General features: G+C 47.2%; 1 protein-coding gene across 2 annotated transcripts in view; it reads left to right on the top strand.

The window, feature by feature from the left end:
* NECAB1 (N-terminal EF-hand calcium binding protein 1) overlaps window positions 1-21,398 on the top strand; it is a 1,669,886-nt gene that overhangs the window by 176,296 nt on the left and 1,472,192 nt on the right. For both annotated transcript variants that reach the window (XM_069621337.1, XM_069621338.1), the window contains exon 2: window positions 8,522-8,546. In XM_069621337.1, the coding sequence (XP_069477438.1) occupies window positions 8,522-8,546 (25 nt within the window). The remainder of the gene's footprint in view (window positions 1-8,521; window positions 8,547-21,398) is intronic.

The following is a 21,398-nucleotide window of genomic DNA, read 5'->3' on the forward strand; positions in this document are numbered from 1 at the left end:
GACCCTGCCGATTTCCACAAAACACTCAGTATGCACTCCTTATACTGAGTGGGATGTGGGATGCATGGTGTTTGGTGTATGGCATTTGATGGATCAGTGGGTAGGAGGATGGGTGGGTATATGGATGGGGTGTGATTGTTGGGTGTGGTTTTGTGGATAAATGAATAGAAGGTGTTTGGCAAATGGATGAGATTTGGTGAATGGATGGCTGCACAGAGATTGGCAGATTAATGGGTGGGTAATCGGTTTGGCAGAAAGGTGGGTGGATGAATCCATGGGTGGATTCTGGTTTATCTGTGGCTATGGGTGTGTGGATGATAGGTGTTGTTTGGTGCATTGATAGGCGGATAGATGGCTGGTGTTTGCTGGATGGGTAGGTGGATGAATGGGTGAATTGATGGATGGATCGATTGGGTTTGGGAGAGTGATGGGCCGATGGAGCGATGAATGGGTGGAGTTTGTGGGTGGAGGAATGGGTTTGCTGTATGGATGGAAATGGTTGATGAATATAGAAGTCTATGCATCGATGAGGGGTGGTGGATGTACGGATGAAGTGTGGAGGATGGATGGAGAAATGAGGTTTGGTGAATAGACAGTTGAGTCTGTGTGTACATAGAGAACTTGGGAGCTGAGCGAGCACTTATGCTCACCATCAGAAGGGATGCATGAAACCGTTGGCAGCCACCTAATCACTGGGCGGTCGAAACATTCCAAGTCTGCCGGGCATCCTAATGAAATTTCACTCAGATGTGGTTTCTGGACAGAAATCCAGACACTATTCAATGTTTGGTCAGATCTGGTCTTGGTCCTGATGCCCTGACTTTTCTGAGGTGGGCAGAAGCTATGATCATATATGACAACATCCATGCCATGTTCACTCTTAACAGAGTAAATAATAGCTGCTTGACTTTGCACTGATTTCATACATAGATTGCTAATAGGGACATCTCTGTGGTACGGCAGACTGTGCCACACTGAAGTTTTCTATATTCACTATTAACAGTGACCAACATGTGAAGTCCAGACAGTTAACTGTGAGGGTTTATTCAGATGCAACCAGACCCAAAGAGACATCGAGAGCTCATGGACACATTCAGGAGTCGTGTTGTAAATGAGGCTGCGTATATGGAAAAATGGTCCGTAAACTGGTCAGGGTAAAACAAAAAAAGTGCACAGAGCTTTCACCAGGGGTTAATTTAGGAATTTCAACTTCACACTTGTCCATTTGTGATCACTATTGGATCGTCATGGAAATCCGCGACCAACTAGAATAAAGAAAAATTAAAACCCTCCTGAAGTGGATCTTCTGCACCAAAGCCCACCTCCTGTCAAGAATCTCTTTCAATGCACTTCTTCCACAGTACTTTGACGGTAGCTGCTTGCCATCATTGAATGTGTTTAGCAGTTGCATTTTTAAAGCGAGATCAATGCAGAGGTAATTTCGAGGGGATTGGGTCCTCCGACGTATTCCATATCTATGACAGTAATCACCACAGCTGTGCTGCTTCAGAAAATCTTTTAGCGTCTGCATCCTGCGTCGATGACCTCCTCCGACGGCTGACGTCACCAGATGTTATAAGTAGGACGCACGACGCCCGTAGCATCAGTTTCGTTTTTTCCGCGAACGTGTTCGCTTCAGGAATCTCGGCGGGCCTCGACTCTTTGGAGTTTCTGTTGTTTCTCGGTTCTTCGAACCTGTTCGTTTTGTGAAGTTTCTTCTTCATGAAGGATGTCTACCTCGTCTTCCACCCCGCATCTGGCCTTTAAGAAGTGCAGGGACTGTGTGTCCAAGATGTCGGTGATGGACTCGCACGACGCCTGCCTCTGGTGCCTCGGGGAGGCCCATGATACGGATGACTGTGTCGACTGCCAGTCGCTCACGTCCAAAGCCTTGCGGGAGCGCAAGAAGAAGTTGTCGGTAGGTAAGGTGTCCAAGCCATGGAAGTCGAGGTCTGTGGGGCTTTCGACAGACGATTCGAGGGGCGACTCTCCGCATCGTCATTGGAAGTCCAGTGGGTCTCGGTCCGGAGACGGTCTCGCCACTCCTCTGCCTCTTCGAGGCACTCCCGGAAGCGCCGTCATCGGTCGCCTTCCCCATACTCATCCGAGGACTCTGCCCGTCGACAGGTCGCTTATCCCACCAAGCATGCGACGCCGGAGGAATGGGCTTCCTACGGGAAGAAAATGTTAGCGATTCTCAAATCGCAGGGCACCGGTCCATCCGTGCCTCCGAGTGGGGTCGGTCGTGATCGGTTGAGAAACACTGCTTGCACGCCTTCGGGCTCGGGTGGTCAGCACGATTCGTGGGAGAGGTCCCACTCGGACAAGGGGAATAGTTCTCGTCATGCCCGATACAGGTCCCGGTCCTCGACGTGCTCGAGACCGTTTGAACCTGTGGTGTCTTCGAGGAAGACGTCGATGCCAGTGGCGCTGAGGTCGTTGATGGACTCTTTCGAGGCCCCGCCTCCGAAGAAGTCGTCGGTGCCATCGACACCCAGGCTGTCGAGGGACACGCTCGGGGCTCCAGCCTCGAGGCCTGTGTCAACGCCATCGATGCTGTCGGCGCCGCGTTCGGCATCGACGCCAATTCACTCAACGCCCTCAACGCCTTTCAAGGCTGTGTCGATGGGGGTACACCGAGGCTCGGTGGAACCCCCTAGAAAGGCTCTAGCTCAGGTCAAGCATGGCTTTGGTTCACATTCTGTGCCTTCTTACCGCCATCATGAGTTTATTTCAGAGGTGGATGAGGGCTCTGATGGTGGCATGGTGCCAATTTGAGGACCTCTGGCTGTCCCTGCACGATGCCAGTGGGCTGGACACCTCTCCGGAGGTGGAGTTTTGTAGGCCTGGCACTCATGCCGACTCCTCGTACTGGCTCCTTATGTCTAGGGTCACCGAGTACTTGGGATGGTCTGCTCCCCCAGCGGAGTTTCTTCAGGATGACCTTACGGATATCCTCGACCTAGGTTCTCCAACTGACCCGGTACTGCCATTCAATATGGCTCTACAGAGGAGGGTGGCGGCGGCGTGGACTGCTCCGGAGAGTCTCCCGGCAGTGGGCAAGTCTTTGCCACGAAAATACCACCCAGCCAGTAGCGACCCCTACTACTTATCCAAGCAGCCCACTCCGGAGAGTTTGGTGGTGCTGGCGGCTACGGCCCCGGCAAAGCAGGCATCGTATCCTACCATCCCTCCTGATAGGGACGACAAAGGTTTTGACGGCTGGGCGAAGAAAGTGTTTTCTGCAGGGGGTATGGCGCTTCAGCGGGCAAATCCATATGTGCCTTGTCACGTTTCATGCACATTCTGTGGAACTGTGTTTCCTAAGCGGCTGAACATATTCCCGAAGGGGACGAACGGGATGGTTTCCTTGCCATGGTTCAGGATGGCAAGGATGCCATGTGTGAGGCCGTTCAGTCGGGTATGGACATGGCAGATTGTGTCAGCCGGTCCATGGCGGCGAGCAACGTGATACGCAGGTTTGCGTGGTTGCGGAAGTCGGGGTTTGCTCCTGATGTGCAGGCCCGGCTCCTCAAAATGCCCTTTGACGGGGAACATCTTTTTGGCAGCAAAACTGACGAGAGCCTTGAGAGGTTGCAGACCTTCAAAGCTGCAGCGAAGTCATTGGGCGCTGCGGTTCGACAACCTCCACCTTTTTGTCCTAGGGGACAGCAATGGAGGGGAGGTTCCTTTCGTTATTACTCCTCTTTTGGTAAAGCGAGAGGAGCTGCCAGTCAAAGGGGCCACCGTAGGAGTGCCAGAGGTGGAAAACAAGGTACTCGAGGTGCCAAGGCCGCTCGGGCAGTTGCCTCTTTGCCCTCAGGCAATGCTGCAGCCGCTTCAACTCAGTCATGAGGCCATGTCCTATGGTTCGCAGTTGGGGGAAGGCTGGCGCAGCATCTTGAAGAGTGGTGTGCCATTACTTCAGATGTGTGGGTTCTGGAGATCATAGCCCACAGCTACTGGCTTCCTTTCTGGCAGAGGCCTCATGACAATCCACCAGGGAATCTCTCTTTGAAGAGTCCGGATCCGCTCCTTGCGCAGGAAATTCAATCCCTGCTGGAGAAAGGCGCCATAGAACTGGTGCCTGTAGCGGAGAGGAACAAGGGATGGTATTCTCCTTTTTTTTTGATTTCCAAGAAAGACGGGGGATTGAGACCCATCATGAATTTGCGCGCTTTGAACAAACTCCTCCGGAAGGACAAGTTCAAGATGGTTACTCTCTCTCTCGTCCTCCAGGCCCTTCAACTTCAGGACTGGTTGGTGTCTCTCAACCTCAAGGACGCGTATTTTCATGTGCCGATCCATCCAAAGCACAAGAAGTACCTGAGGTTTGCGGTTGGAGACTCACACTTTCAGTTTCGGGTCTTGCCGTTCGGATTGACCTCCGCCCTGAGGGTCTTCACCAAGCTCATGGTAGTAGTGGCAGCGTATTTCAGGAAAGGGAGGATTCACGTCTACCCCTACCTGGTCGATTGGTTGATCAGGGCGCGCTCTCCCAAGCAAGTCCTGGATCATCTGTCCGTCACCTGCCACTCCCTCCACAAGCTGGGCTTCTCCCGCAACTTAAAGAAGTCCCATTTGACACCAACTCAGAGGCTCCAGTACATCGGAGCAGTGCTTGACACGTCCCTGGGGCAGTGTTTTCCTCCCCAGGTGAGAGCTCATCACATTCAGCAGATGGTGCACAAGTTTCAGCTTGCCCAGTCTCCCAGCGTTCGAGTTCTTGAGATTGCTCGGCCTCATGGCATCTTGCATTCTTCTGGTGCCAGAGGCCAGGTTGCAGATGAGATTTTTGCAATGGGCACTCAAGCTCCAGTGGTCTCAGTCCTCCGGCAGGATGTCGGACCCGGTTCAGGTGCCGTCCTCGGTCACCCAGGACCTTCTGTGGTAGGCAGACGAAGGCAATCTGATGAGGGGGGCTCCATTTTGCCTACCCTGGCCGGAGGTGACGATCGTGACGGACGCATCCCTCACGGGATGGGGAGCTCATGCCAACGAGTTGACAGTAGCGGTCATTGGTGTCCGTCGGAGTCCAGACTCCATATCAATCTGTTGGAGCTGAGGGCCGTCAGGCTAGCCCTGAAGGCTTTTCTGCTGACTGTGCGAGGAACGAATGTCCTGATCCTGACGGACAACACAGTGGCCATGCACTACCTCAACAAAAAGGGGGGGGCAGGGTCACTTCCTCTGTGCAGGGAGGTGATGCAGCTCTGGTTCTGGGCAATCCAGCAGGATGTTTCGATCTCGGCAGTTCATCTGGCCAGAGACGAAAACGAGACGGCGGACGCTCTAAGCAGGCAGAGCTTGATATCTCACGAGTGGGAGTTGGCTCAGGAGATTCTCCTGGAGATCTTCGTCCTTTAGGGGACCCCTCAAGTGGATCTCTTTGCCTCCAGTGCCAACCGGAAGTGCGAGAGGTTCTGCTTGTGGGAATTTCCTCCAAAAGGAGCCTTAGGAGACGCGTTCCTGGTGGAGTGGTCATTCCCACTGCTGTATGCGTTTCCTCCAGTCCCCGTCATCCCACAAGTACTGCGGAAGTTATGGAGGTTCGGTTCCCGGTTGATCCTCATTGCTCCGGCGTGGGCCCAGAGGACGTGGTACCCAGACCTTCTCGACTTGTCCATCTGCCCTCCACGTCGTCTTCCCTACCGAGACAATCTGCTCTCACGGGAGGGGGTCAGGTTCTCCATCCAGAGGTCAGATCCCTCAACCTTAACGCTTGGCTTCTGAAAGGTTGAGGTATAAGGATTAGGACCTCCCTGAAGATGTGATGGAGGTGTTGCTCTCGGCCAGACGGCCAGCAACGAAGTCCCTGTACTGTTACCGTTGGCGTAAGTTCTGCGACTGGTGCAGGGTTAAGAATGTGGATCTTTTGCATGTGACATTCCCATGGTTCTGTCTTTTTTGCTTTCTTTGGCCCACAGGGGCTTGCAAGTGGGTACCGTTAAAGGTTACCTGGCGGCCCTGTCCATATTTAAGCGCTCGTCTGAAGAGTGTTCCTATTTTAAAATTCCTTTAATTTCTCAGTTTCTGAAAGGGCTCACTAATGTGTTCCCTCTGTCACCTTTCCAGGTGCCCGGTTGGGATTCAAACGTTGTTCTCATGTTTCTGGTGGGTGCTCCGTTTGAGCCATTGCATTCATGCCCTTTGAGACTGTTGACTCTTAAAACTGTATTTTTGGTTGCGGTCACTTCCGCTCGCAGAGTAAGTGAGTTACAGGCACTTTCAGTTAAGCCACCCTTCACTGTGTTTCATAAGGACAGGGTTGTCCTTAGAGTTCGTCCTTCCTTTCTTCCGAAGGTGGTGTCGGAATTTCAATTAGGCCAGAAGGTTGTTCTTCCGGCGTTTTATCCTCCTCCACATCCTGGTAAGGAAGAGGAGAGGCTCCATAGGCTTGATCCTAGGAGAGCGTTAAGCTTTTATATTTCACGCATGTCCCGGGTCAGAGTGGCCAATCAACTCTTCATTGGTTACGCTGGAAAGCTTTTGGGACAAGCTGTGACGAAACAGACTTTGTCTCGCTGGATTATTTTGGCTATCTCTGAGTGTTACCGCTTGGCAGGTAAGGACCCACCGGTCAGCTTGCGGGCCCATTCTACCGGGGGTATGGCTGCCTCTACTGCCCTACAGAGGGGTGTTCCTATTCGTAACATCTGTGATGCAGCCACCTGGGCTTCGGTACATACTTTTGTACGTCACTACTCCCTCGATTCCATCCATGGGCAGTATCTGGCCTTTGGCAAGGTGGTCCTTTACTCCGCAATTTGATTGGGCATTCTAAATTTCTGTTTTCTAAATTATTTTCCCACCTCCTTGCATTGGTACTGCTTTGGGAGTCTGTCATAGATATGGAATACGTCGGAGGACCCAATCCCCTCGAAGAACAAGTTACTCTCTTACCTGGTAACGTTCTTTCGATGGGATGGTCCGATGACGTATTCCATATCGCTCCCTCCCTGCCTTCCCCGCTACAGAATTTCTTATGCGATTGCAGCTTATGTTTCCGCGACGCTTTGTGTGTCAGACTGGCAGAAGACTGGTGCCACACGTTCTGGGGAAAAATCTACATCTGAGGCTACGGGCGTCATGCGTCCTACTTATAACATCTGGTGACGTCGGCCGTCGGAGGAGGTCCTCGAGGGTGGCGTATCGACGTCATCGACACAGGACGCAGACGCCAAAAGATTTTCCGAAGCAGCACAGCTGTGGTGATTACTGTCATAGATATGGAATACGTCGTCGGACCATCCCATCGAAAGAACGTTACCAGGTAAGAGAGTAACTTGTTCTTCTATGCATTGAACTGCAGATCCTGTCATTAAAGGCAGATTTGTGCGTGATTACAATTACTGAGTTTCGAAAAAAACTGGCCTTTAAAGTTGAAACACCAGAAATGGAGTGCAAGGGCTCCATCAAAGTTGGCCCTTCTTTACTTGTGGGTAAAGTGCCAATCAATTATCAAAGAAGGACATGTGTGGGGAAAGCCTCAGTGGGTGTCAATTTATAGGCATACCAAATATTTTCTGTTCATACAAAACAGATTAAAAAAGGCATATTTGTGTGCTAGTTTATTGACTGCTCTTTGCTTCATAGCATAATTACCATCCATCTGGTAACACATGAACTTTCTCCTATCCTTATCCATAACATTGTATACCCAATCCTACATGTATGCTGCTGTTCTTATATAATCAATTCCTCCTTTCTTTTTCCTGGCTTCTAACTTTCTTTTCTCATCCTTCTTCCTCCCACTTTTCCCCAACCATTTCATCTTAAACAACCTTTGCCAATTCTCCAAACATTGTACATATGTTGTTCTTTTTTGTGGTGTAAACTGTATTCTTTTTACATTTTTGTTTTCCTACCAGTTTACTTTTTCTTATTTTTCTATGTTTGTGCTTTAACCTACCTTTCTACTGCAATTCCCTAGCATTATACATCTTTTCATCTCTTTTTCCTACAGATTAATTTCCCTTCCTTCCTTCGTCTACTATTTAGTTTTTTATTTTACTTCCAGAATTGTATGTAAAACTTTGCCAAGCCTTTTGTATCCCCATTTTGTGAAGCCTGAGGTGGAAACGTTTGAAAATTGCACAAATACTTATACATGCCACTGTTCTGATTTCAGACTGCCACCAGGCGATCAGTGTTGTGCTTGCCTTCTGGTTATTACTTTGCTTGCAAGTAGATGGACACGTTTCCAAACAGGCCTAATCTTGGCAACAACATACGTCCGATGTATAGCCCTGAAGAAAGCACTATGGGACCTGCAGTCCTTGTAAAGCGCATGTTACTAGTGTTAAGTAGAATACATGGGTTGAGATGCAAGTGCTAATGTTAGAGCTAGACCTACGAAGTTGGGAACGCAATGGAATCAATAATAAGCGGTGTAGCTGCATGGCACATTCGATTTCTTCAACTGTTGTGTTGGACATATCAATAATTTTTCTCACGAATTAAAGTATCACTCTGGAATCAGCAGAACTGTTTATGATTTTTTTCTTTTTGTACTTTGCAGATATTGAGAAGAGCAGACAAAAACGGTAAGAGATTCGTGTATTTCTTAATTTGAAGTGAAATATGAACCACGTTTGTAAAATTCTGACGTGCCCTGAGAATGGTTTGCCTCAAATTGGATATTTCCACTTAGTCACTGTTTGCCTTTTCTCCTTTTTCTTTATAAAGCTCTTGACTCAGGATACATTCCTACCAAAGCTATAATGGTGTATCCTTTGTCAGTAGAGTGTTTAACACTTTCTTGGTAGGATCGCAGACGATGCTTGGACTTTCAACACCCTTCATCATGCATCAGCATTTTGGCGAATTTGCTGCTTTTGAGTGGCCTCTGTGGGCATGCATGCACAGCTGCCAGGATAGTTCACTGCAGAGTTCAGCAAGAGATGGCAGATGCAGGATAAGAAGCGGGCATTTGGTAGCTATGGCTAAGGTGCACAGTGAAAAGGACCACTTTAAACATGATCAGTATTTCGATTTGGCGCAAACATAATGGCCGTCAATTGTATTCTACTGTGGAACACGGATCATGTCACTAACATACAAGACTAGGAGATTAGGAACATGGAAGTACAGTGGTTGTAATGTGATTGAGGCTTGTTTACAAATACATTTCCATACTGCTCGCGTAATGAATGTAATTTAATACATATTTTAGACATGTCCCTTTTTTAACCACACATTCTAGCGCTGCACAGACCACTAATTGTTCTAGAATATTCTTGCGCTTTTTAAAGTTACCTGAGTCTTACCTTAAGATCTATTTCTTTTGAGAGTGGGTAGATTCACACTGTGCTGTAAAGCAGAGGCATTGCTACGGGGGGCTGAGGGAGCTATACCCCCAGGTCTTTTGGTTGTAGCCCCAGATAGAAGCCCAGGTGCTACAACCAAAATGCTAACTAGCCCTGAGTCCCTCCAGTCCTGACATTAGCTTAGCCCCTGATGTTTTCCAGACCTAGCAACACCCCTGCTGTAAAGCATAGCTTTGTTTCATAAAATGCATGCATTCTGACTGTAGATGAGACCAACATAATATTTTTATTTCCCCTTTCTCACAAATATGCCTTTGTGCGCTATGTTAGCAAAGCTCCTTTGATAGTGAACTGTTTTCCGTGATAAAACTTTTCTTGTGGAAATACCAAATTGTGAATCTTTATCTGTTAAAATTGAACTCAATCCCAATGCCACACTTAATCTTTACATTTTTTATTGCCCGCCCTCTTTTATGCTGGACTTTGTAGCCAACCTAAGTGAATCGATTTCTTCTACTCTGAAACCTAAATACAAAGTAGTCATCGCTGGAGACTTCAATCTGGGTTTCCACGACTCTTCAGTCTCCTTGGCAAAAGCAACCTTAAGTGCATTGGAAAACCTTGATTTCACTCAATATGTATTGCAACCAACCCACTCTGGTGGTAGAATACTTGATTGGGTAGTGGCACGCGGAAATTAACTTGATAAGACAGGAGTGAAACCTTGTCCATGGTCAGATCATGGCTTCATAAAATTCGAAATACCATTAATTTCTCCCACTAAGAAAGTCGAACAGTCACGGGGGAAAGTCCTCTGTCGCATTTTACGAAAACGTACTCCAGGGGTGCATGCCCCTCTCTTTGCTCCCTACTTAAACAATCTTGCTCAGTATAAATCACCAGCCGACTTGTCAGCAGTACATAACAAAATTATGACCGAAGCTGCAGAGAGCCTAGCTCCTCAGAAAATAAGACCAGAAAAATCCATTCCATCCAAAAGCTGGTACACATCTGAAATACTAAACCTGAAAATGAAGTAAAGCAAGACTCTGCGGAAATGGCAGAATACACTATCTGCTGATGATCAATCTAACTATATACATGCAGCTAAAGAGCAGAAAGAGGCTAATTACGCCGCAAAAAATGCTATTATGAGAATAGGATTAAGACCGCTGCATCAGACACAAGGGAACTGTTTAAGATCCTAAAAGAAGTGGAAGACTCCTGCCCCATTTCGTGAAAGACTCAGACTTGTGCACCCAAATTGAAAAGGCCATGGCCAGTAAATCGCCACGATCGAAGGATACATTGAAACCAGGCTTGCCCAACTGAATCCGCCATCGCTCTCTGCTCATGCTCAACACCAGTCACCCCCGATCAATCCTTTCACCTTTCTTGAGGTGACTGAAACAGAAGTTCTGGATTTATTAAACAGGATAAAACCCACAGGTTGTAGGGGAGATATGTGCCCTGCTAAAATAGTGAGAGCTTGTGCCCATTCGCTGGCCCGCTGATTACCAAATTTGTAAATGCTTTCTTTAGTGACATGTCAGTACCCATAGACACCAAGCAAGCATGGATCACTCCTCTTTTGAAGAAGCCTTCATTGGATCCATGTGTAGTGTGCAATTATCACCTGATTATGAACTCTACCTTCCTTTTGAAGGTGCTGCAGATTCAGGCGTTTCTGAGTGCACATAGAATACTAAGCCATAAGCAATCAGGTTCCGGAGTGCGCACATCACTGAGTCTACCCTGCTGGACCTTAAGACAAACATTTTTCAATATATGATTAAGGGTAAAACATCTTTGCTGATGCTTCTGGACCTGACTGCCGCATTTTTGATGTGTTTGTTTATTGAAAGTATAACATGTCAAACTGCCCCGTGTTTAATGGCAGGCTGTCGTCACTCATGGGGCCCTTATTTTAGATGATATCACACTATTTGGGACAGATTCCCAAAAGAACTGCCATATCATAGTTCTCTTCTTGCCTAAGCAATTTCTCAGAGTAAGTTATACTTGGACCCACCTGATCCAAGCCCCCTCTATCTATTGCTGAGCTCCTAATGATCGCCTTCCGACCCAGTATTGTTCAACATGAACACAGCCTGCCTTTCCGCATCTTGGAAGCATAGTCCTTCAATAATACTGACAGTACTCAGAGGTACTTCAAACTGTAAGTGAGGGATAAGGAACCTCAGTGAGTAGTGAACGTCCTGAAATGAGTCCACCACTAGATGTTACTCAACTGGTTCATCCTCAAGGACTACAAGGTGTGTCTCCTGCTCACGATCCAGTGGAAGTTTGTTTCTGCTTCTCACTAGACTGTTCGCCAGCACCAGTCCTGAAAATGCTTGTGCTAAAAATACCTTTTTGAATTCTGTCAGCTTTGAGGAATCCCTCCTTTAGTTCACTTTCTCGAACAATTGTTTTTGATGCTAGCAGTCCTCATTTTGATTGGGAACACCAATGCTCTTCACATGGGTGACCACAGAAGGCATCCCTCTAAGCTTCAAACAGTGCAGAACCTTGCAGCAAAGCTTATTCATGTCCCAGGATGCTGCAGTCCTGTTAAGACTCCCCCACAAAAAATATATATTGTTATCCACACATTCATTCAAGATTTTGGAGAAAATATTTCCACCTATATGGCTCTTCATTCTGAAATGTCCTCTCTGAATACCTTAGCCTTAAAAGAAACGCCATCAATTCCCTGGATTCCCACTTCTTCTAAACGACCTACAGAAGTGAGATCCAAGAAGCACCACGTTGTCTCCCCTTAGGTGGCCATAACCATGTCTTCAGCTCCTTCTTCACCTCTCATTTTGCGTCACAGATGCTTAAGGCTGTTCAATCAACCAATATCAACTTTTTACCATCTTGTACCAACCAGGCAAGACAGGTGAGTAATCAGAAGAGCATCACTCAATGTCCCCAGGCAAAACCCAAATGCCCAAGTGCCTATCTTTCATCACACTCCTGCCAAGCACTCTGATTGGCGGTGTGTAGGCTGTCTTGCTTCACAATAATGCATAATAAGTACATAAATACCAGCGACAGAGCATTTTACAAGTGCAAATCTCTGTCCTGTGATTCTGAGGACTGGACACCCATTACAGTGTATGGGAGTACTTACCACATGTTGTGGACACTTGGAAAAACGTGCATTGCTTCAGCATAATAGAAACTGTAAATATGTACAGTGCTGCAGCATTTAAGGCACTGGGCAAATTCATGTTTACTGCGGCATCGTAGTAACTTGAGAAACATGCACCTCTGTGGAAATTGGCTACATTTCTGCATTGCAATAGCCATGCGGAAATAAGGCAAACCTATGTGAATTGCAATTGCATTGTTGGAACTGGGAGATCATGCTGCCATTATGTAATTGTGCATGATGAACAGTAATGTGCTCATTTAGGGATATCATGTTTTCATATGGGGGTCTGTGGTGTGCTGTGTCTGGGTGCATGTAAAGAACGGAGGGGGGTGTCTGTACTTCTGCTTTCTATATGGCAGAGGAGAGGCACAGAGGACCCCAGCCAAGATTCTCTATTATTGGTACATGGTCGAGCAATCAAGGCCTAGCTTCTCAGGAGGTGATGCAGGCTGGTTCTTAAGTACAGTGTAGTCCCCAAGCACCCACAAAGGAAAAGTATTAGTTAAAACACAGTCTTTATATTATTAATATTCAAGGTTATGTACAATATCACGATAACTCACTTTGTACTCGGTTATCTACAATGGCAAATATACAGTTCTATGTGGCACCACTATTACTATTCAATCTCTTTAAAGTGCATCAACTGTATGGTTATGTGTCACACAAATCAGTTTGTAAAGGAGACCAAGAATAGATATAAGAGGAAAGCAGTTGGTCAGGGGCGCCACCAAGGGGTGGCCAGGAAGGGCTATGGCCACTCTTATAAAAATGCTGCCTCCCCCCTCATTGGCCACCCCATGAAAAAGCCACAAAAAATACTTATTTTTTTCACACTGAACTGTGCATGGACAATAATAACATGCCCAGTTCAGTGCCCACGAAAGTGTAGCGTAGTACAAAGAAAAGTGTCCCACTATTGCTTGTAGCACTGAAGTTTGAAGAGAGTCAAAGTCCAGTAGATCCCAAGGGCGAGTGTCACTGCTGCCTGAAGTGCAGCAGTGTGTGTGAACAGTCTTGGGAGCTTCAGTGAGTGCAAGAAGAACGCAAAGACACTCAGTTTGGATGTGCAAACTTTGATGTTTAGGAGACCCAAACGTATGCTTAGGAAGGCATTACCTTCAAAAATGCATTGCAAACTCCACTCATAGGTTATTAACAACCAGGATAAGAAAGGCTCCAAATTCGAGTGGCCTGGTACATGATGTGCACCCATGTGCAAGGCTATGTTAATCATTTGTAGATACGGTTTCATGCAGGCCTGTGAAGAGTCTGTGATTATGTGTGTCTTTTTATTTACACGCATCATTGTGCTATGCTGCACGCAACTGTCTGATTGCCCACTGCCCACCCTCCAATAACTGAGACAGCACTCTACATTTAAATAGATTTAACGTACAAGTGATTTTCTTTTTTTTTATATTAATGTCACAAGGCCCGCTCCATTTCATATCCCCTCTTTCCTTGCTCTTGGAGTGTTGAGCATCCTCCTCGAAGCCCCACACACACTGGCTCTCTATGGGGCTCTGATCTCTCCTTGTACTTCACTTGCTATTACCTTAAGAAAGGTCGCCACTTACTCAGTTTCCCCCTTTATATATCCTCCCACTCCTCTTTGCCAGGTTCGGGCTCAACATGAAATTAACCCCAGGCACCAAAGAAAAAGTGGCCCACCTTTGCACATTGCAACGTGTTCCTTTCTGTGACAGAGTTTTCATTATTTTTCCTGGCCGCCTGTTTCGGCAAAACACTTTGGGGAGTGTTTGGTAATATTAGTTACAGATAGTGATTTTTTTAGAGCATTTTTTACTCTGTAGAATTGGTCAAAACTATCAGCCGGAAGCTACAGTAACCCATCAAACTGAGCCACTTTGGCCCAAAAAATGTGTCCCTTTGACCAAAATAAGTGTTGCACACTAGCATGTTAGGCTGACCTTTCATGTATTGCCCTGTTGCCATATGGGCCAGTGTATGCCTGCCTTTTGCCTCGTAGACTAGACAGCTCTTTGTACTGTGTCCCAAATTCACCCTTGCCCAAGTTGTCTACTCATTGCTTTGAAAGCATGCAGGGATAACCTCCTCTTTACATTCTCATCTTCCTCCTCTGGGGCTATGCCATGTCAGCTCTCTAATTCCTTCTTCTGATTTGGGGAAACATTCTTGCCTTTGCATGCATCATACCTGGCTCTTTGTATACTACGGTGGGGTTGGCCTGGCTGGGTCTTACTATGGCATGGAATGCTGTACTCGCATTAAGGTCAAAGGCAACATGATGAGTGTTCTTACATGAGGAGCGCATATTTCCTTATTTTGACTTGGATCTTTATTTTACTGGTGTTTAAGGTCAAAAGCAACATACAAATTCTAACATGGGGGAATATAACATGATGCGTACAACCTAAGTGTTCTTATATGGGGGGATTTGAGTGATGATATGTTAATTATATAGCGCTTTCGCCAAAGCGGTGTACAGGGAACATATTTACATCAAATGTTTCACCCAGCCGAAATTTGAACTCATTTAATGAGTTTTATTTATTTATTGCATTTATTGACATCACCCAAACCCGTAAGTATCACTGCAGTGGTACAACTTGGTGAGCAGGGAAAACAGTACAGAGTAACAAGGTGCAAAAGCAACATAATAGAACATGGTCCATAGTGGAGGGTAGAGATCACGGAGGTCACTTTGAAGTATGAAAGGCAGAGTTGGCCTTGCCAGGATTTGAACCTGCGAATCACACTCGGATTACAAAAGCATGCACTCAGCCCGCTGAGCTATCTTACCAGCTAGCCAGCAAGAGCATGTTTTCTTTCTCTGGCATTGCAGGTTATTACTGGTGTTAAGGCCAAAGGCAACATAAGCATTCCTACATTGGGGTGGGGGCATTTGTGCTGCCTGCAAGGCTATGTTTTTTTTTTACTGTGGCCTGACATTTTTTACTGATATTCGGGAGCAAATACAATACAACAAGGTGAGTGTTCTTATATGTGGAGTGGGGGATTTGTTTAGCCAGCAAGGGTATATTTTCTTACTGTGGCATGGCTTTTTGTCACTGGAATTAAGGCAAAGCCAACAGGAGTATGTTCTTACATGTTCTTACATTGGGATAATGGCATGTATTGGGAGCGCTAGCATAAACATGCTTGGTTATAGTATTGTTACTGGCATTATGGACAAAGCAAACATGAGTATTTTCCTATGTGGGAATAGTGGCATCTATAGGTGCACCAGAATGGACATGTGTGAGGACAATCAATATAAAAATGCGTTTTACACCTGCAGAGTACTGGCATATAGCAGGCAAAGGCATTATGAAAATGTGTTTAAAAATGCTCCTGTGCATTGTTGGTGGCTTGGCATCTAGCGTACGTTTTATGTCTTACCCTACAAAACCGATTGTAAACTGTGTGGCTTTTTACCTAATTTATCACAAAGTGGACTGTAAAATGCACAATTTTAACCCATTGTTTAAAACCTTTTCTTAAGGGGACAAACCCCCCTTGATTATTTTGCCGCCCTCACTACTCTCTGTCACTCCTATGCATTTGGCTGGGGGCAGAACAAGCGCCCTTCCTTCCGCAGGACCCTACTACATTGGCTCCAGGCTCCACTTGTTACAGAATAATGGCTGCGCCTCCGGTGAGTTGGGGTGAAAGATGGATCTAATGGGCCAAAGGAAGGCGTGATATCTACTCAGCCTCCTGGGCTTGGGTAGGGGGCGTTAGGATGATGGGGGGTTCAGTAGCACAATAGGCTTAATGACCCGTCTCACTAATAGTTTTCAAAACTGCTATCCAGTCCCGCCAAAACTGAAAAATGTCTGGGGGCACCACTGCAGTTGGTTAGAACAATTGGCAGAATACTGGCCCCATTTACCTAGACAAAGTTCTGTGTGGAGATCCCCCACCTGGACAACCTGTAAAATAAAGATATATCACAAGCCCAGTTCATATATTTCCAATAGTTCAGCAACCCCAAAGTACCTGGTGTTGTAGAGATCCTCTTCGGGAATTCGACGGCCCTTCTTGAGTGCACTCCCTTTAAGGCAGGAGCCACGGGTCGTCGAATGTCCGGCGATGAACACGGCGAACTACAGCGGTGAAGTGGCAGCTTTGTTCCTAACGATGCTCATTGACGGTGAAGCGTAAACGTCCTGCAAGGAAGAGGCATACGGGGCAACTCGATGTCGATAGTTCTGGACCGCAAAGAGTTTGAAGAACTGTGGCCCAGCAAGGGCGTTGAGTCATCAGCGTCTCTGTGGCCTTTGGGTGGTGGGAAACCCACCGGTGGATGCTCCTCGGCACGTCGATGGCCTGGCCTTCTCCAGCGGGATAAAGCGGGCAGCGGTGCAGGCGAGAGCGTCCTAGGATCAAATGAAGTTCTTAGGCAACGGGAGCACGGCGGCTCCGGTCGGCGACATCGGTCGTCGACGGTGGCGGACAACAGTCTGGGCGCTTCTCTTTGGGATTCCGCGGCCGTCTCCGTCTCCAGTCGGCAGCCTGTCATAGGTCTTTCTACCAGGGAGCTTTGGCAAAGATCAGCTGGTGCACGATAGTCACTCGTAGCTCAGGAAGCGGGCGCCTTACCAGGTCCTCTCTGGGTCAGTCCTTGGAGACACAGCAGCTTTCAGATTGATGAAGAAGAGCAACAGCAAATCTTTTCTTCCAGCAGGGCTTCAGGTCAAGCTTCAGTTTCACTCCAGTTACTCTTCGTAGTTTGGACTTCAGCTTCTGAACACTTTCCAGTGGTGAGAGGTCCCCAGATATACTATTCTGCCTCTCATCCACACTGCTGGGTCACACTCAGCAGCCAATCATACAGAAGGGCATTCATGCAGTCAGTCAGCCAATCAGGCACACAGTGCATTCAGGCCATACTCCTCCCTCTCAGACACTCACAACAAGTAATGTAACTTGGGACAAATACCCAGCCATTCAACACTACACACTGCATTCATACCAGTTTTGGGCAGGGCTGTCTCAGTTTTTGTCTCTCATACCAGAAACCAGACACCCACAACAAGAAGTGCATATTGGTCACACTCTCCACTCACCCAGGTCCCACCCACAGGGTGTACCCACAACATACAACAACATACAGTCACTGGGAAGACTCCAGACAGTCTGGCCTGGACTTCACAACAACACCATACATGGAACTTCCACTCAACAGCCAGTCAGGGGGAAGGGACAGAGTCAGGGCTTCCCAGGACTTTGGGAAAACAAGGTAACAGGCAAAAGAAAGCAAGAGGCCATGGGGGCCATCTTGTTTCCTATCAGGAATCAACTGATTCCAATGGCAAGGCCTGGGTATCCCAAAATGGAGGATACTCGGAAAACCTGTCAAATTCAGCATGGAGCTGCCACCAGCCCATACCCTACTCTGTGGGCCACACACAGGTTCCCAAAAACATACACTAGGGGCACAGGGTTGTACCCCCACCCATGGGTGCCATAAGGGTATCCCATGGGCCTGTACACCAAACTGAAGGGGAGAGCTGCACCACCAGGAGTCCCACATGAACTCCTGCACAGAAAACACGACAGAACTCACAATAAAGACAGTAAAGGACAAGGATACAGAGGCCCTGTCCCTCCGATGCATTTCCAGCATCACAGTGCTGGATTCTTCAATCTATGTGCATGAATAGCTTAGGTGAACTCATTATGTGCTGAAATCTTAACTGCTTCACTGCCGAGGATCTGGCCGCCCACGTCCTCGGCAAGCCATATCAATTGTAGAGCATAGGCATGGCCACGCCTTCGAGGCACACACTATCAATGCGGCCTCCGCCCTGTCATGCTTTTGTAACCAGGGCTAAGTGGTTAGTCTCTTATGTTGTGCTTACATCGACATAGGGGTATTATATATTGATTTGACATGGTGCCAAGATAAGGCTGTGTACTCAAATGAGGCACTGTGTGCTTCTCAGTGGTATTGATAATCATTTTGAGGGTCGATGGACACCGGACACTGATTGATCAGTGTTCGCTTATGATATTGGTGGTCACCACATTTGGGTACCAGCACCGGTTTTGGATCGTTCCCAGTGAAAAGATCTTTTTATAAAGATCTTTTCCCTAAAAGGTTGCTTTAGAAAGACTGCTCCGTGACCACACAGCGCAGGCTTTCCCAAGCAAACTGTCAAGCCCCTGCCGCACACAAGTCTGCAGCAGGGGCTGACAGGCTCTGCGGGACCAGGAAGTGGAGGGCAAGAAGAACATGTGTGTGTGCGCACACGTGTGTGTGGTGTGTGTTGTATGCATGTGTTTTGGTTAAGGGGTTGGGGGGGCTGGGACTGAAATCCTGCAGGAGAGGGTGGGGGTAGGGGGCTGGGACTGAAATCCCGCGGGAGAGGGTGGGGGGGTGTGGTGGGGGCTTCGAACAATAGGGTATTTGTGGGGACAAACACCTTGAATATTAAACAAAAAAAAGGAAAACTGCATTTTAAAGGTCTCAAGAGAAAAAGACCTTTACAATGACGGTTTTACGATCAAATGAAAATCGGTCAAAGTAAATCGGTCTTTTTCTCTTGAGATCAGTTCACCTTTTGGATTGCGCAGTGCAGTGCTGCGACTGTTGTGCACCGATTACACCCATTTTTTGGGCTATGAAGCTCGTCTTCATTACAATTGCCTATAAATCCCATAGAATTTTGCTGATGGAAAGTGAAAAGTGAAAGGGTTTGGGTAAAAAGTGCTTAGAAATGCACAATTTGAAGCGCATGTTCCAACAAATACCTCTCTACAGCCCTGCCTTTAAATTGTAACCAATTCACCTCTGTTGTACAGACAACATGTACGTATATGTTGAGTTTTATAAAGCAAAAACCTAGCTGGGAGGAAATGGAGCACTGTACAACAAGGAGAAACCCACTAGGTTGCAAGGAGATGGAAACAACCAGAAGGATTGGATAAGAAGGGTACAGTTAGAAGGTCACGGAGGGAGAAAATTCAGGGAGTCAGAGTCAAGGGATAGAAGTTAGGGAGAGAAAGCGGGACCCAGTCTGGCTCACAGAGATTCCACAGACCTTTAATATTTTCTTTGGTGAAATGAGTTTTCAGCCCTTTTCTCAATTGCCAGAGAAAGGGGGCCAGCCTGATATCAGGCAGATTGCTGTTAGATGTTTTCGGGTCTAACTAGAGAGACGGCTTGCTTCCTTGTCTTTTCCTTTTGGCAGTTTTTGGTTTTGCAGTCTAGTGCTGCAACAGCTCCTACTGTTACATTGGCTTCCGGATATGGTAGATTAGCTAGAGAAGTACACTTTGGTATTAGTTGTTACTGCTTTGTATATGATGCAGGCTGTCTTCCAGAGTTGCACAAATGATGGCAAAACATAGAATGTGGTGTGACTAACTCGCCTGGGATATCAGCGCCTGGGGTATGGCATGAGATTGAGCACTTGGGCTTTTTATGGAAATATCTAGAAATGGTCTTCCTAAGCACTTGTTGGCAACTTTTACTAAGTAGCAGCCATAGCAGGTGTGTGGACGAATCAGCTAAGTTGGTTTGCTGCCAGTCTTCTCTGCTTCCTGCTCTCCTCCACCTTCCGGCCATTGAAATGAAATAGAGGGTCACGCATAGCCCCTCCTTTCATCACCATGCTAGCCATCCATGTCCCAACGGAGAGCTAATAGCAATAAAACTTGCGGTGGGGGGGCTTAATCGGCCAGTAACAGTAATGAGGCCTGGAAATTACTTAGGTTCTAGGCCATCACTAGCCAATCACAAATACTGCTCTGGGTATTATTGCCTAATTGAAAGCCAACACTATTGGTTTTCCAATCCGTTTTTACAAATACCATAACTGGCAGGTGATACTGCTGAGCACTGCCTGCAGAATACTATTCTATGCATGTGCTTGCAAAGGATGAACTTGTGTGCTGTCTGTCTTACACAAGTGCTGCAACCACTGTACTTGCAGGGATGGAAGGATTATTTCAGGATTTCAAGGTGGGCCTCTCAGAGTCCAAGAGCAGGGCTGGTTGGGGGGTGGTATGAGTGGGAGAGAGAGGATAATCGGAAGGGTCGTTCAAGAGATAGAAATACTACAAGTATGTGTGGTAAGCTGCAACACATGACGCGGAGTCAGGATGCTTATGGTCAGTTATGGTGTTTCCCAACACTTTACCAGGAAAGTGTTGGGTCTTCTTTCCTAGGTTGGTCCCCAGATGACTTTTTCATTGCTTCGCCTCCTTGGTTGCGCCCTCCACCTTCTTGTGTTCTGCCTTCTTCCCAGGCACCATCTCTGTCTCCTAGACCAGGACCTCTACCCTTTAATTTTCTGCTGCCTCTGGGGCATTTCCCCCTATTCTGTGTGTGGGGCCTCCACCCTTGCTTTCTTTTGTCCGGCCACTGCTCTTTCCTGCTCTGCTTTTCACTTGGTCGGAGCCTTAGTCTTCACCTTCTCTGTCCCTTGCTTCAGAAAAGGACAGAGAAGGCTTCTCCCTTTGCTTCCTCTACCCTTTTCTTGACTAGAGCTTTGGCCAGCCTCCAAGTCATCTGCTGTTTGGCCTCCACTTTTATTTCCTTACTTTCCTGTTTTTGTGGTCTCCATATTTTAGTCTCCGCCAGTCTCAAGGTTTTACAATCAGTCTCTCCTACCTGGGTCTTAAATTCAGCCTCTCTTCTCCAGGAGTTAAAATTCACCACTACTCTCCAGGTCTTACACTGTGTACAGCAATCTTCCTTGCTTCTCTGGGTCTTACCATCTGCCTGCACTCTCCAGTTCTTACTACATGCCCAGCAGTCTTCATCTCTTCAATGGGTCATGTAATCTGCCTTTCCACTTCAGGTCTTACAGCCAGCCCAGCCATCTTCCACTCGTCTCCAGCAATCCTCTTCCTTCTCTTTAACACTGCAATTTACCTTATGCGTACCACAAACCTCCCTTGTACTTTTGGGAGCGGTACTTATATAGTGCTTGGGCTTGCTAGCTTCTCTCTGATTGGCCAGATGGGTC

Source organism: Ambystoma mexicanum, chromosome 5q (genome assembly GCF_040938575.1).
Source record: "Ambystoma mexicanum isolate Mex_15411 chromosome 5q, UKY_AmexF1_1, whole genome shotgun sequence".
Taxonomy (NCBI): domain Eukaryota; kingdom Metazoa; phylum Chordata; class Amphibia; order Caudata; family Ambystomatidae; genus Ambystoma; species Ambystoma mexicanum.